General features: G+C 45.3%; 1 protein-coding gene across 7 annotated transcripts in view; it reads right to left on the bottom strand.

The window, feature by feature from the left end:
- The window catches only part of SUDS3 (SIN3A corepressor complex component SDS3), a 68,079-nt gene that overhangs the window by 33,198 nt on the left and 21,597 nt on the right, over nucleotides 1-13,284 (bottom strand). For 4 of the 7 annotated variants that reach the window (XR_015183919.1, XR_015183921.1, XM_086473951.1 and 1 more), the window contains exon 12: nucleotides 12,139-12,239. Coding sequence is in view for 4 of the 7 variants with exons in the window: in XM_086473951.1 (XP_086330077.1) it covers nucleotides 12,141-12,239 (99 nt within the window). In the remaining 3 variants the exon portion in view is untranslated. Of the gene's footprint in view, nucleotides 1-7,947; nucleotides 9,175-10,699; nucleotides 10,715-12,138; nucleotides 12,240-13,284 lie in introns of those variants that run through there. The other 3 variants (XR_015183920.1, XM_086473947.1, XM_086473950.1) reach the window with 3 other exon arrangements.

Here is a 13,284-nt window from a genome sequence, read left to right as displayed (position 1 = left end):
CATAAGCATGTTTTATCTGGAGATTATGTTGATTAAATCATCAAGTGCCATAATCTTCCCTTCCTACCTCAATAAGATGGGGAAAGAAAAAAAAAAACACCCCTAAAAATATAGATATAGCCTTCTAAGCCACAGGAGGGAACTGCACATTCCTCTCCAAGCACTCTCCTCACTCGATAAAGCATGCACGCAAGACTCCCCACCCTGGAAGAAGCTGTTCCAGCTGGTGTGGTACTAAGAGGTAAAAATTAAACTATGTGTTCAGAATTGAAGAGATGCCAGGAGGTGGAGGAGCTTAGAGGCAGTACAGGAGTTACACTTATGGGGTTTCACTCTGCAAATGTAAGTGAAGAAATTAGACCCGGCTTCTGGAGGCTATCTATCTGCTTTCAGGGTATAAGACACCAAGGCCATTAGTCACACAAGCTAGAAATTCAAGTGGCTCAGATCCACCATGCATGGAGACAATGCCTCAGCCCACGAATCAACAAGACCTACCTTGACTTTTTCCAGAGCTATCACCTGCTGAGGGTGGTTTTTCAGACAAAGCCTGTTCCTGTGGGACTCGGCTGCAAACACTCTCCTGCAGCTTTCTGCCAGGTAATCACGCATGGGCGCTTCACATTTAATGGCTTTGTCTGCTGGCTGTTTGGATTGCTGTGTGGAGTGCTCTAGAGCCCTTGGGCAGGGCACTTCAGCAGCACACCACCTTTTATTTAAAGCCAATTCAAAACGACAGCGGTGAGTTTGAAAGCTTCCCCAGAGTATGACAAAGGATCTTGTTAAGCTTGTGGCGGAAGAGAAGGGGTCTAAGGCCAAAAAAAACCAAAAAAATAAAAAAATCCCTACAACAGAACGCTCCCCCTGAAAAAGCAAACTCTAAACACTGTTTATACTGACCCCGACATCAACAGGTCTCCAGCAAGCAGTCTGTATTTACAAGGCCAAACGTCAAGTGAGCAACATCGACTCGCCCTCCCGGCCTGGTGTCACACAACTCTGCGTCGGCGTTTCTGAAGTAAGTGGATTTTGCGAAGGAAGGGCGATGAACAGATGTAGTTTTATTTGCTTATTGGAAAGTTGGGGCAAGCAGCAAGCTGCTGCCAGCGGCGCCGAGCGCAGGCTGCAGCAACCGCAGTACCCTGCCTCAGTTTCCTCAGAAATGGAGTAACTACTCCACTGTTGTAAAAGCTTGGAAGCCCTCAGAAGAGAAACAGCATTATTTAGAAAATTATTTTAATACCAAAATGAAGTTATCAAGAGGAACTCCACGCCTAGCACACACAGAAAACATCTCTCCATTCAAATATCCCATCATAGAATCGTAGAATGGTTTGGGTTGGAAGTGACCTTAAAGACCATCCAATTCCAACCCCCGGCCATGGGCAGGGACACCTTCCACCAGACCAGGTTGCTCACAGCCCCATCCAACCTGGCCTTGAGCGCTGCCAGGGAGGAGGCAAAGGAAGAAGCTGTCTCTAAGGAAAACATGCATGGTGCGAAGGCGCCACAGCTTCTGGTTCTGCAAGGAGGCATTTTCTCAGCAAGTTTTTCTCAGAGAGGAGAGACAGCGTGCTGACTTGCAGCCTTACCAATTTGGAAGCTGCAAGTCTCCTGACATTTTTTTTTTTTTCATTATTCATTTCTGTGGTCCTGTAAAACCTGCATGGTGACTCACAGAGCAGAAGACGGTTGTGTTGCTTTCCCTGAACACCTTTCAATTTAAAGCCCAGACTCAAGCTTCTTTCTCACCTAGAAGCAAACCACCTAGTCTTACCATATAAAACTGTCTTCCCTAAAATGATTCAGGTAAAGGAATGTAATCTCAGAACAACTCTTCACATCCTTCTGATGTCACTTTAGAGTAGAAATGATCTCTGCTGACCCTCTCCCTCCACCAGTGTCTCTGCCTTTCCAGGTGTGAACACCATCTCCCTTCCGGGCTTTGTACCTCTTCAGTTCAATTAACGAGGCCCCAAAAGGCTGAGGACTTCATTACTTCTAAATGAAACATCCTCAGACACGTTAATGCCACTTGTCTCCTGCAGGACTCGTGCTCCAGACAAGCCTGGCATTTTGACAGCACTTCCACACTTATTTTCCCTGAGGAAACGCACCATTACACAAAGTTTAATTTTTAGGATGGCTAGAAAATCTCTCCAAGTAAACATTAGACAATTATCTGCACACTGCATAGAACTGCATGTCAAGCCACTCAATAAAACCAACCTACCTGCCAGGAAGCAGCCTGACAAATCCTTGGTACAGATGCCTTTTCTCCCCCCACTTTAAACCGCACACGAAGCCCTCAAAGTCTAGAGGAAGGGAGGGGCTTCCACTCCTCGATCAGCCTCATCCTGTCAGCACCACATCTACTTGTTCTACACCCTCCCCACTGAGACAGCTGACTTTGGAAAGGAGGATTTTGAGAACATAAAGCGAGAAAAGCATCACAGAAAAGACACAGAGGTTGTTCTACCTCTACCCTCCTACCCAAAGCTTGAGGTGTGCCAGGAGAGCGAGCGCTGTCTGCAGACACCACCTCTGCCATGTCCTCTCTCAAAACAGCAGACAGCCCTGCAGGCAGCGCAGACCTGGAGAGGATGCTCGGCTCCTCGGTGACACCGGCCATCGGAGTCACATCAGTCTGCTGCCGCTCACTCACAGCAGCTTATTCTTTCCTAAGGAGAGAATTCGGTTGAGGGACTGACTTCTTACATCAATGCTCCTGATAGACCGGACCTACAAGTGTTAGGTTTGTTGTTGGGGGTTTTTTGGGGGGTTTTTTTTGGGTGTGTTTTGTTTGGTTTTTAGTACATCCTCCCTCTCCCCAAGCTGGGGGCAGAAAGCCTTCACAGCAGATCGAAGCCCACAGACGTTGGCCAGCTTTTCTTCCTTTTGCAAGCTTTTAGCTCCGTGATGCCCTGGGAAAGCCATAGGTAGTAGGCAGAAAGCTCGTGATCCCCAGCAAGGCGGACTTAATTGTCTCCAGCTAGTAAGCTCCAACTTGGAGGGAGAGATCCTCCTTTCCAAGGGGCTCAGGTCCTCTCTAAGCTGCCTAACACAAAACCCTTCTCCTAGAATCTTTACAGACACCACCGTTCCGCACGCAACATCCTGCACGAGCAAATGATTAATTATCCCCAGCGAGTTGCCATCTGTCAGCTGATCACTGACAGATCTGATTAACAGACCATCCCCATGTTCTCCACCTACTGCAAAGGAAAACACGCTCTCTTCCAACGGTTTATGCTAACACATTTTTACTTAGGATTTGCAACCAGCTTCTCACAGTCAACTACCAAATGTAGCCGACTAGCATTAACTCATCACCTAGAAATCATCTGGTCACCTGCTCTGGACTCAGCCTTAGCCTGTCCAGCTGGATGGAGAAGAGACAAGAGGGTAATGCTGAAGAACAGATTATGTGCTGAGAGGTGTAGGTAAAGTTCTGACGTAGCTGAAACCCTAGAGCAAAACCTTAAGGAAGACTAAGTTGCCCCAAAGTCCGGAGTATAAACTAAGGAAGGAGAAGGGCATTTCTAGCTGAATAACAAACACAGCTCTCAGTCTTTGGCACGTTATTGCACTCCTATGCCCCAGCCCCCTCGAGTAATCAAGTGTGTTCTTCATTTACTCTCCGTAGAAACCTTTGAGATTTGCGTATCAAAACCACTACAGGGGTAAAATCGCTGCCAAGACAGGCAGCGGCAGGCACTGGATGCCCTTCACAGCACTGACCATGTGGGAAAGCAGGATGCTCTTGCACCGACGCTGGCTTCTCCCACCCAATCTGCTCAGCAGCAGTCAAGATCGCCACAGCAACAGAAGACAGAGAAAAATATTTCTCCAAAACCTATTTGGTGGCTTTTAAGTGGATTGACATAAGGGAGTTCATTTATAAATACGTCAAGAGCATGTCAGTGTGAAATTGGAAATGAGAGTGGATGGCAGCACAGCAAGCAAAGTACACGGGGTGAGGAGATCAAACAGGCACCTGAGCGAGGTGCAGATCGACGGACTTGTGGGAGAACGCAGGATCTGGGCACTACTCAACTCCATTGACTGATGGAGGTGGGCCCAAGAAACCTCATGGAGTTCCACAAGGGCAAGCACAAGGTCCTGCCCCTGGGTCGGGGCAATCCCAAGCACAGACGAGGGCGAGGAATGGATTCGGAGCAGCCCTGCGGAGAAGGACTTGGGGGTGTTGGTAGACGAGAAGCTCAACGTGACCCGGCAACGTGCACCCGCAGCCCAGAAAGTGTCTTGGGCTGCACCCAGAGCAGCGTGGGCAGCAGGTCGAGGGAGGGGATTCTCCCCCTCTACTCTGCTCTGCTGAGACCCCACCTGCAGGGCTGCATCCAGCTCTGGGGACACCAGTGTAGGGAACACATGGACCTGTTGGAGCAGGTCCAAAGGAGGGTTCTGAAGATAATCCGGGGGGCTGGAGCGCCTCTCCTATGAAGCCAGGCTGAGAGAGTTGGGGTTGTTCAGCCTGGAGAAGAGAAGGCTCTGGGGAGACCTTAGAGTGGCCTTCAGTGCTGAAAGGGAGCCTGCAGGAAAGGTGGGGAGGGACTCTTTTTATCAGGGAGTGTAGCGACAGGACAAAGGGTAATGGCTTTAAACCGAAAGAGGGCAGGTTTAGATTAGCTGTTAGGAAGAAATTCTTCCCTGTGAGGGTGGTGAGGCACTGGCACAGGTTGCTCAGAGAAGCTGGGGCTGCCCCCTCCCTGGCAGGGCTCAAGGCCAGGCTGGACGGGGCTGGGAGCAACCTGGTCTAGTAGAAGATGTCTCTGCCCACGGCAAGTGGGTTGGAACTAGACGGTCTTTAAGGTCCCTTCCAGCCCAAACCACTCTGTGATTGAGCAAAGGAAACCCTTTCCAGTAATGCAAACAGCTTTGTGGTTACTCGCCCCCATGCTGTCACGGGGCCCAAGGAGCCTCTGCCTCCAGAACGCCCACTGTTGCGCGCAGGCACCACGCGGGCAAGCTGCAGCCTTCTGCTTTCCCCTCAGGAAGGCAAAGACCACAGCGCCAGTGCTCACAGCAGGCTGCTCCCTTCCAGCGCCAGCGCTGTTCTGTCAGACTAGATACATAACGAGACAGCAAACAGGGACAATAAGGTCATGCAGGAGACTGAGGTCTTCCCCAAAACAATTTGAGAGGCTCGTTACACCAGTTAATAGCACAGGAGCAGCGCTGACACCATGCCAAAGCATTTCCAGCTTCCTTGGTAACAATGTCCCAAAAGACGCAGGACCAGGAGACCTCCTTGGTCAGAGGCATCGCACCCTGCAGTCCCCAGGGATAAACCAAGGGCACGGCATCTGCCTGGCCACATGCCACACTCTTCTTCATTTGAGACACTGCATGGATTCAACAAGGCATTTGTCAATAAAAAGATCCAGGAGGAGTGAAAATGCTCACTATTAACAATTATTTTTTAAAAAAAAAAAAAAAGAAATGTAGCAACGCCCGAGAATTTAAGTGAATATGCAACAACAATGAAACAGGGTGTTGTGACAAGGCACAGTCGGTTGGCTGAAAAAGGGAGACGTCAACTGCCACTTCTGGGCTTGTGCCCCTGACTGGCTGCACCCATTAACTCGCTCCCCACTGCACAGGTAGGAAACGCACCCAGCAGAGGCACCTTACGGCTCTGTCATTCAACCCAGGAACATGACAGATACAACAAAGAGCTGAGGCATAATCGAGATGGAATACCCGTCAGGCGCTCTGATGGAAGTGGAAAAGCCCCTCTGCTCGGAAGCTTTGCAGATTAATACCCTCAGTTACACCACATGGTAAACAGGAGCTGGCATGCCTGGTGAAGGCTACAGCCAGTACTTAAGGCTGTTCACATCCATTACGAGGCCAGTCTATTGAGATGTTCCCCAAGGTCTTTAGTACTCGGGTAGCAGAGGGCAGCGACAAGCAGACACCGCGACAAGCCATCCAGAACAAGTGCTGCTGCATCTTTCACGCTCCCTACAGCTCCCCAAGTACATCAGAACAAATTAAACCCTCAGACTTCTCTGACAAAGTCAGCCTCACAGCAGAGGTGCCAAACCTTGCTAAATGCTCCAGGACCTCCTCACGACGCTAATCCCAGCCACCCCTCCAAGAACAGTTTCGCAACCGGTCTCCCCACAAGCTGCATCCCCCTTGCCCAGACACACCACAGCAGCGGTCCAGGGAGGACAGCACCAACACTGCAGCTTTGCATCCCAGAATTATCTGCTAAATACTCATCTTCACAGCGCCTGGAAAGGACAAGCAAGTATCTCCTTGGATGACATCCTCAGCAAGCAAAGTCCTGCTGTGGCAGAGCCGCTCATCGGACCGCTGGCCAGTTGTCCCTTCCTTGGGATCGTGTTTTTCCATCTTCATGCAGAGACCAGGGGACAACCACTTTATTTCTCTATTTCACCCAGACTTTCAAAGGGCTCCTCAAAATAGTCATTTCAATGAAAGAGGAAACCAATCAATAGTTTTGAACTCTCTTAGGGGAGAACAAGACCAATAGACTGAGCCAGGGCCAGTAACTATCCTGCCAGCTTCACCACGTTATTTCTCTTTCCTGAACTGCAAAACCTCATACTGGTACAAAACGAGACCTAGTCAATACTCTAGTGCTGTTAAAGAGGGTCCCAAGTTACATGTGAAACTCCTCTGCCACGTCTTATGGTCTTCAGGACAGTCTTAAACAAAGGGGTTTAGTAATTTCCAATTTCAATGGAGGAGTTTTCTTTTTAATACCACAGAAATCCTGACCAGAATATTTGCCCCCTGTGTTTATACTGCTTTTGTGCAACTATATTACAGGATTTAGCATCACTAGTATTCAGAGTTTTCCCCATTACTCAATGCCTCATGACGTACGGGGTTTGGAACGTTGTTTCCTAATCATATCAGAAAAAAATATTCACGTGACTTACTACACACTAAAATGTAGTTCAAGGACAAAATGGTATTTCTGCCGCATAATGAATAATTCTTCAGTATTCTGACATGGTCAGCAGCTACCTTCAACTACTTGTTTCAACAGAAATCAATCATTTGTCAGACATCCACTACTTCCCTGAAAAAACCCAAACCAACTCCACCTACCTTTTAATTATACGAGGCAAGCAGACACAGAGCTACATCCGTGTGTCCTGAGCCAACCACTCACCCATGCTCCGTCAGTGCAACCAATCTGTTCACTTTGACACCTTTCAGTCACAGATTCCAAACAGGAGATAAACCATCAAGCAGGAACCTTGATTTAAGACACCGATTCTAACCTTCATTTGCATTTGTATTTATTTTCATTAAAGACCATTAGCTTTCATTAACTGAGATAGCCATTAAACTAGCAGAGACTGCAGGCAGTCATCACTGTCAAAACAATCCTAACTCAATTAAAAAAACTAAGGAACATTAATAAAGTGAAATGAAAAACGTGTGTTTCATCACTTTCTGATTTTTTTTCCTCTCAAGATTTGGGGCAGAACACGTTGATGCAAATTAGAACTAAATGCAAAATGACAACGCTACCTTCGGCATAGGGGACAACTGATAGGTTTCAAATTTGAGACTGATCAAATAAATCAGTAGCTGCTTCTAGGGGGTTAGACCTCCTGGCTCCAAGAAAAGTGATCGGCTTTGCTCAAAGCAGTGCTTTTTTAGAACCAAAGGCTTAAGTAACTCTTCTTGTGTTGCTGTTCAGAGTCTCATCTACATGCAGGAAGTTTAGACACCCATCCTGCCTATATATAACCCACTGAAAATATTCTCCATTTATGTCTTTTGTCACCTAAATGTTACACTGTGGTCCCAGGGTACAAGGTTCCTCTGAGCTGCTCTTCCCTCCGCCTATTTCTAAACATCTGATCAGAGGGAAAAAAACCCAACACCTTTTGAGGGTTTTTTTGGCTCTCGGTGAAGTAATATAAACCCAAACAGTTCTTCACACACATTTATTAACTAAACCGAAATCAAGAATATTTTAGAGAAAAGCATGCATGCGTAAAAAGGAGGAATCCAGATACCAGCACTGACTCCGCTGTAAAGAGATAGGTAGGTCACGTATTACAGGATACTTCGGCATCCCACATTTGAGCTGATGTTAAATGTTAAACGTGTTTCCCAAACTCAACATAATATTAAAACAGTGTAAATCTTTAACCAAATGAAATGTGAAGTTCCAGCCACAAGGGGTTTTTCAATAAATCACAGAAAAATGGAAATATTCAGTCTTTCATTTTCTAAATACTTTAAAATAGATTAAATTTTTAGTTTCAGAATTGGGCAAATTAAACCAGCAAACCTTAAACACCCATTTAGCATTTGCCATTTCCTTCTGTGGAACAAGAACTCAAAAGGTGTTTTAATTTTTCTTTTTCTGAAAGAGGAAGGACCTCCGTTATTTACAAGGGTCACGGCAATTTCTTGCTCTTTTAGGCTTTATTTTCGTAAGTGGCCCAGAAATGTATGAAAAATTACAAATAATCAAGACTTCCGTTGCTAAATCACTCTGTCTCTTTACAAAATTCCAGACAAAGCACATAGGCCAAAAGAGACAATTTCTTTTATTAGCATTCATCCTATGAAAAAGCCTCTTTTGAAACCTTTCAGCAAGTAGGATGTCAAAAAGCCACTGGAAGCTGGTTCACTGATCTGTCTTCCCGTCCATTTGAACATCTAATGGCTGGGGCAGGGGAAGAATCTTTTTTATTTTGAACTTGATCAACATCACAGTCCATTTCTCAAGGCACTGAAAAAAAACCCATTTAATATGAGTCAACAGCCAACTACAGTTTAACCCTCAATAAAAGTCTATTTTTGGCAGAAGGTTCACCTTTCTTTAAAATTACTATAACTGGGAGTTAAAACCATTTTTAAATTTACTTTAAACGCTGTTCACGGGGATTAAATCTTTTCATACCTGTAGCAAAGCCATTTCTGTTCACTGAGGGCTTGAATTCTTCAGAAGACGGATGTTAGACAGGCAAACAGCAGACAGAAAAGCCAATTTTCCCTTAGAATTTAAGCAAGACCTTGTGCATCTCCTTGAGTAACTTGTCTCTATTTTTCCAACCAGTGGCAGGGAATCTTCATTTCTACAGCTGATGTCTATACTCTTGATCTCCACATGCCTCATCCTCGCCACAACACATTTTGAGTATCCTCCTAGGATTAAAAAAATGTACTGCTTCCCTGACTGCACAATAAGGCACTGCATTTTTATCATTTCCAGCCTTGTAAATGGCACAGGCCATCACAGAACAGCCTGCCTGAAAAAAACAGGATACAATATTCATGTACTTTGTTAGAGGATACAGATCTACATTTTTTTTTTTTTATGATGATCAACTAAGGCAAGAAAGACTTCCATTTCATTAAGAAACTAAGGGTGAAATAGCCTTAAAACAAAGCACTTCAGCGCAGTAGTTGAATTTGAGCAAAGAGGGCTACGAGCCCACGCTCAGGTCTGTCAAAAGCAGAAGTTACAAAGGTTGATCCAGGGGCACTGAGGAACCTGGCAGCAGGCAAGGAACTGCGACAGAAGGAAGCTGTACAGAACTCATACATCCTTCCTGGGGAGTGAAAGAGCAGAGTATGAGTCCGAGACCAAGGTTTGACAACTTTGATGCTGAAGCACTGCCCTGAATCAGTGTCAGTTTATGTAACCCTTCTCCCCAGCCAACACAACAGCACACTTAAATTTCTTCCTTCCCACCCTGACTGCTCCCTGTCCTCATTCTTTCTTAGTTTGTTTTTCACCACTACGACTTGCAAGTCCAAGGCTACGCTCCTTGACTATCTGCCACGACACACAACTAATTTTCTCCACAGTTGAGTGTCCACAGGGGGGTTACAGAAGAGGGAAATGGAGCAAGTCCCAGAGGTATTCCCTTCCAAAAGGCTCCCCCAAATTCTGATTAGGGTGTGAACTAGACAAGTGCATCCCACCCCAACACCTGCCATGTAAGACCACAGCTGACGGAAAGGCAGGCTTTTTGGCTATTCTTTCCCCTCTTCTGCCAAGGAACAGGGATGGTGAGTAGATGTTGTTCGTTCAGATTAAGAGATGGTGTCAAGGCTACAGAATTAAGCTTGCACAACGTGCACCTATACCACGCCTGGCTCTAAACCAGCTGCTGCACTTCCACTCTTCCACCAATACCTTTAAAGTTACCCCAAAATAGATAACGCTACAGCAGCAGAGATCACCTGCTGTTAGCACAGTGGCAGGATATCTCCCCAAAATGGAACCAAGGTTCCCAGCTATTTCCACAATATATACATTGATAAAACAGTATCGGTAGGAAATAAATCCTGCTATTTATTTAGCACTTTTTATTATAAGAACTATGATGTTCGTTTCAAGGCTCAGTGACAAATCCTGTTTGGTACATCATCACCTTATTAAAAACCTGTCACACGTGCAGAGAATGCTAAGTTACATTCAGTATGCTGTTAACTTGACAAAATACAGCCTGCTGCTTTCCACCTGACTAATGCTGCAGCAAAGACAGCAAGTTTTCAAGGGGTGGGAAACAGACACCCTCTCCTTTCCTCGCCACAGCTCCAGCTGAAACTCTAAACACAGTAAAAATAGGTAAGATGTCTCACCCACAAAGGCAACACAGCAGAAGCTCAGCCATAACACTGTGCTCCAGATCCACATACGTACATCGGCAGTTACTGGGATGTGACTGCCACCCAACTGCAGTAAGTAAAAGAAATGGAAACAGTCATTTAAAACACTCCATTTATCCAGCTAGGAAAGAAAGGCTAGACTGATGCTGAACACGGCGGCAGTTCAAAAGCAAAACCAAAAGATGCCTCGAAGTGACAGATATTGATAAAGGCAGAAATTACAACGTTTTGTCCAGTAATCAAAACGAGCACAAAGTTCTTTTGCACAGAAGGCAAAGATCTGACAGCGCTGCCCGTGCACCGTGCAGCTCACGCCAGCGCAGTCACACACGACACTGGTGGTTTCAGCCGTCAGCAGAAGACTAGGAATAATAGAGGAATGCCAGAGTCAATCTTTAAACATCTTGGAAGGGAGTATATTAATATCACCACTGGAGCATTTTCACTTGTGCTACTGGAGGGCACGTGTGAAAACCCAGTGGTTATATGCAGGAATTAAAACGCCCTTCGAAGGGGAATTTTTACATGACATTTTAGGGGATGAAGGTTCCAGCTGTACACTAAAAGCATGTCACTGCTGCTTCCTACTCTAGAAGACAGAACAGATGCAGGATCTTCTGTCAGCAGGATTCCAGCATGACCTGTCACTCCAAGCATCAGTAAAGAAAGTGGAATTTACCTTTCATGCCTCTACATGTATGAGTGGTTACACTCGTACATATAGTTCAAAGTCCAGCTAATCAATCCTTTGGTTTACACTCATCCACCTAGTTCAGGAAACGACTTCAGCAAACAGATACACCCTTTGCTAGTTCATTGAAGGGTTTTTTAATGTGAAGAGAAACAGAAGCTTCTGATTAACCACATGGGACTGCTTAACTACATTAAAATCAGCTGGATCTTCAGCAGTTTCTAAGCTGTTCACACCTTCCCCAAAAAAAAGCCTCAGTGCTCAAGTCTTTAAACAGTTCACCCAATAAAGCTGACGACATACACCAGGTATTACAGACGCATCTCAGCTGCAGCTGAAAGCTGGCAAGGTCAACCTCCTTTTGCCCAACATCCCGAGCCTTGCAGGAAAACAAAACCAAAAAGAACGAACAAACAAAGGCCTCGACACGCAAAGCTTCTTCCATTGGCCTGATGCAAAACACAAATGTCACGTTGTTTTCAACAGACAAGTCCCATCTATGCACCGCGGAGCAACGATGAAAAAAGTGGGATGCACAGTCTTCTTAAATAGTCACCCGAAAGGTAAAGAAAGCATAAAGAAGCTTGATGCAAAAATCCAGAAACAGTCCAGGGCAGTGCTTGGGTATCACTACAGATTTAAGGACTACTGGGATTATGTGGCCAGCCACAAACTGTCTCGTAAGAGGTCAGGACAGTGTTCTCTGCCGCTGAGCGAACAGACTGCCATTCCTCCTTAGAGGTTTGTCTCTCAGTTTAAAAAAAAACCAAAGCAAAACCCAAACCCAAGGAAGAGCGTACAGTCACGCAGCTGATCGTCGGCGGATCACAAAAACACCTCGCTGCAGCTGTCCCAGATAGATCCTCATCTTTGTGCTGTCACTGGTTTTCCTCACCCAGATCTGCGTGAAAGAGGAAAAAAAGAAAAAGAGGGGAGATAAATTGGGGAGAAAACGGGAAAGCCCACGGTGAGCAACACACAGACAAGGAAGCCCGGGTATTCTTGTTGTCAGAGCTGAACATCTCTGTCACTCGGAGTGCACAGACAATTTACCTTAATCCCTTCTCCCTCCCCACACTAGGTATTTGCAACCTGAGTCGAAAAAGAAATAACGTTTCTAACTTTACCACCTTAACTTCCTGCTCAAAACAGTCATCAAGAAAAATTACTCTTCCCAAGCATCATCAAGACAGCAAGTTTCCTTCTGCTACAGTTCACAACGGAACCCTGGCGTTCAGCTTTACCTAATCAAGAACAAGTCTCTCTAGATCCACAGATCATAAAACTATCCACCCTGGGCTTCGCTCAGACAAGTAACTGTTAGTCAAATGAAAAGCTTATTCTGATTTTGTTCAGTGAAGCATTTCTCACAGTGTATTAAATAAATTGTATCAGAAGATAAAAGGGCCTCTGTTTTAAACATCTGCACGGAGGAATTCACATAACCTGCCAACATACAGTAGGTTTCAAAGGCCAAATTGCTTCCATGGAGGCAGCCACTCAATTTTTAAAAAATAAAAATCACTTCTAGAAGTTTAGACCTAAATACCTGTACTTTGAAAACCAAATCTGAGCAAAAAACTCTTCTGCATTTCATCATTCTTTTCTCAGTATTAGAGTATTTTAGGACACAAGTCCAACACTGCCTACTGCAAAGGACTATAAAGTTAAGTGTTGGCATGCAATTTATCTAAAACTTTTTCTTTTAGATTCCATATTAGCTACAGGCATGGCACAGGAGCCTGATTTAACTCCATTATTTTAATTATAAATTAACTTTACTAGCGGAAGCCCTCAACTTAAAATTAATTTACTATTTGCCTGCATTTGTACTTCAGTTATTTCTCTAGAGAAATTACAGTCCACCTTCATCGATAATCATTTCTCCATTGCAACATTTCCAAGAATCTGGTATGCTTTACCAACCAAAAGATTTCTTAATCTAC

This window comes from Leptosomus discolor, chromosome 16, assembly GCF_034619465.1.
Source record: "Leptosomus discolor isolate bLepDis1 chromosome 16, bLepDis1.hap2, whole genome shotgun sequence".
In the NCBI taxonomy this organism is placed as follows: Eukaryota; Metazoa; Chordata; class Aves; order Leptosomiformes; family Leptosomidae; genus Leptosomus; species Leptosomus discolor.
This window is presented reverse-complemented; position numbering and strand designations above follow the sequence as displayed.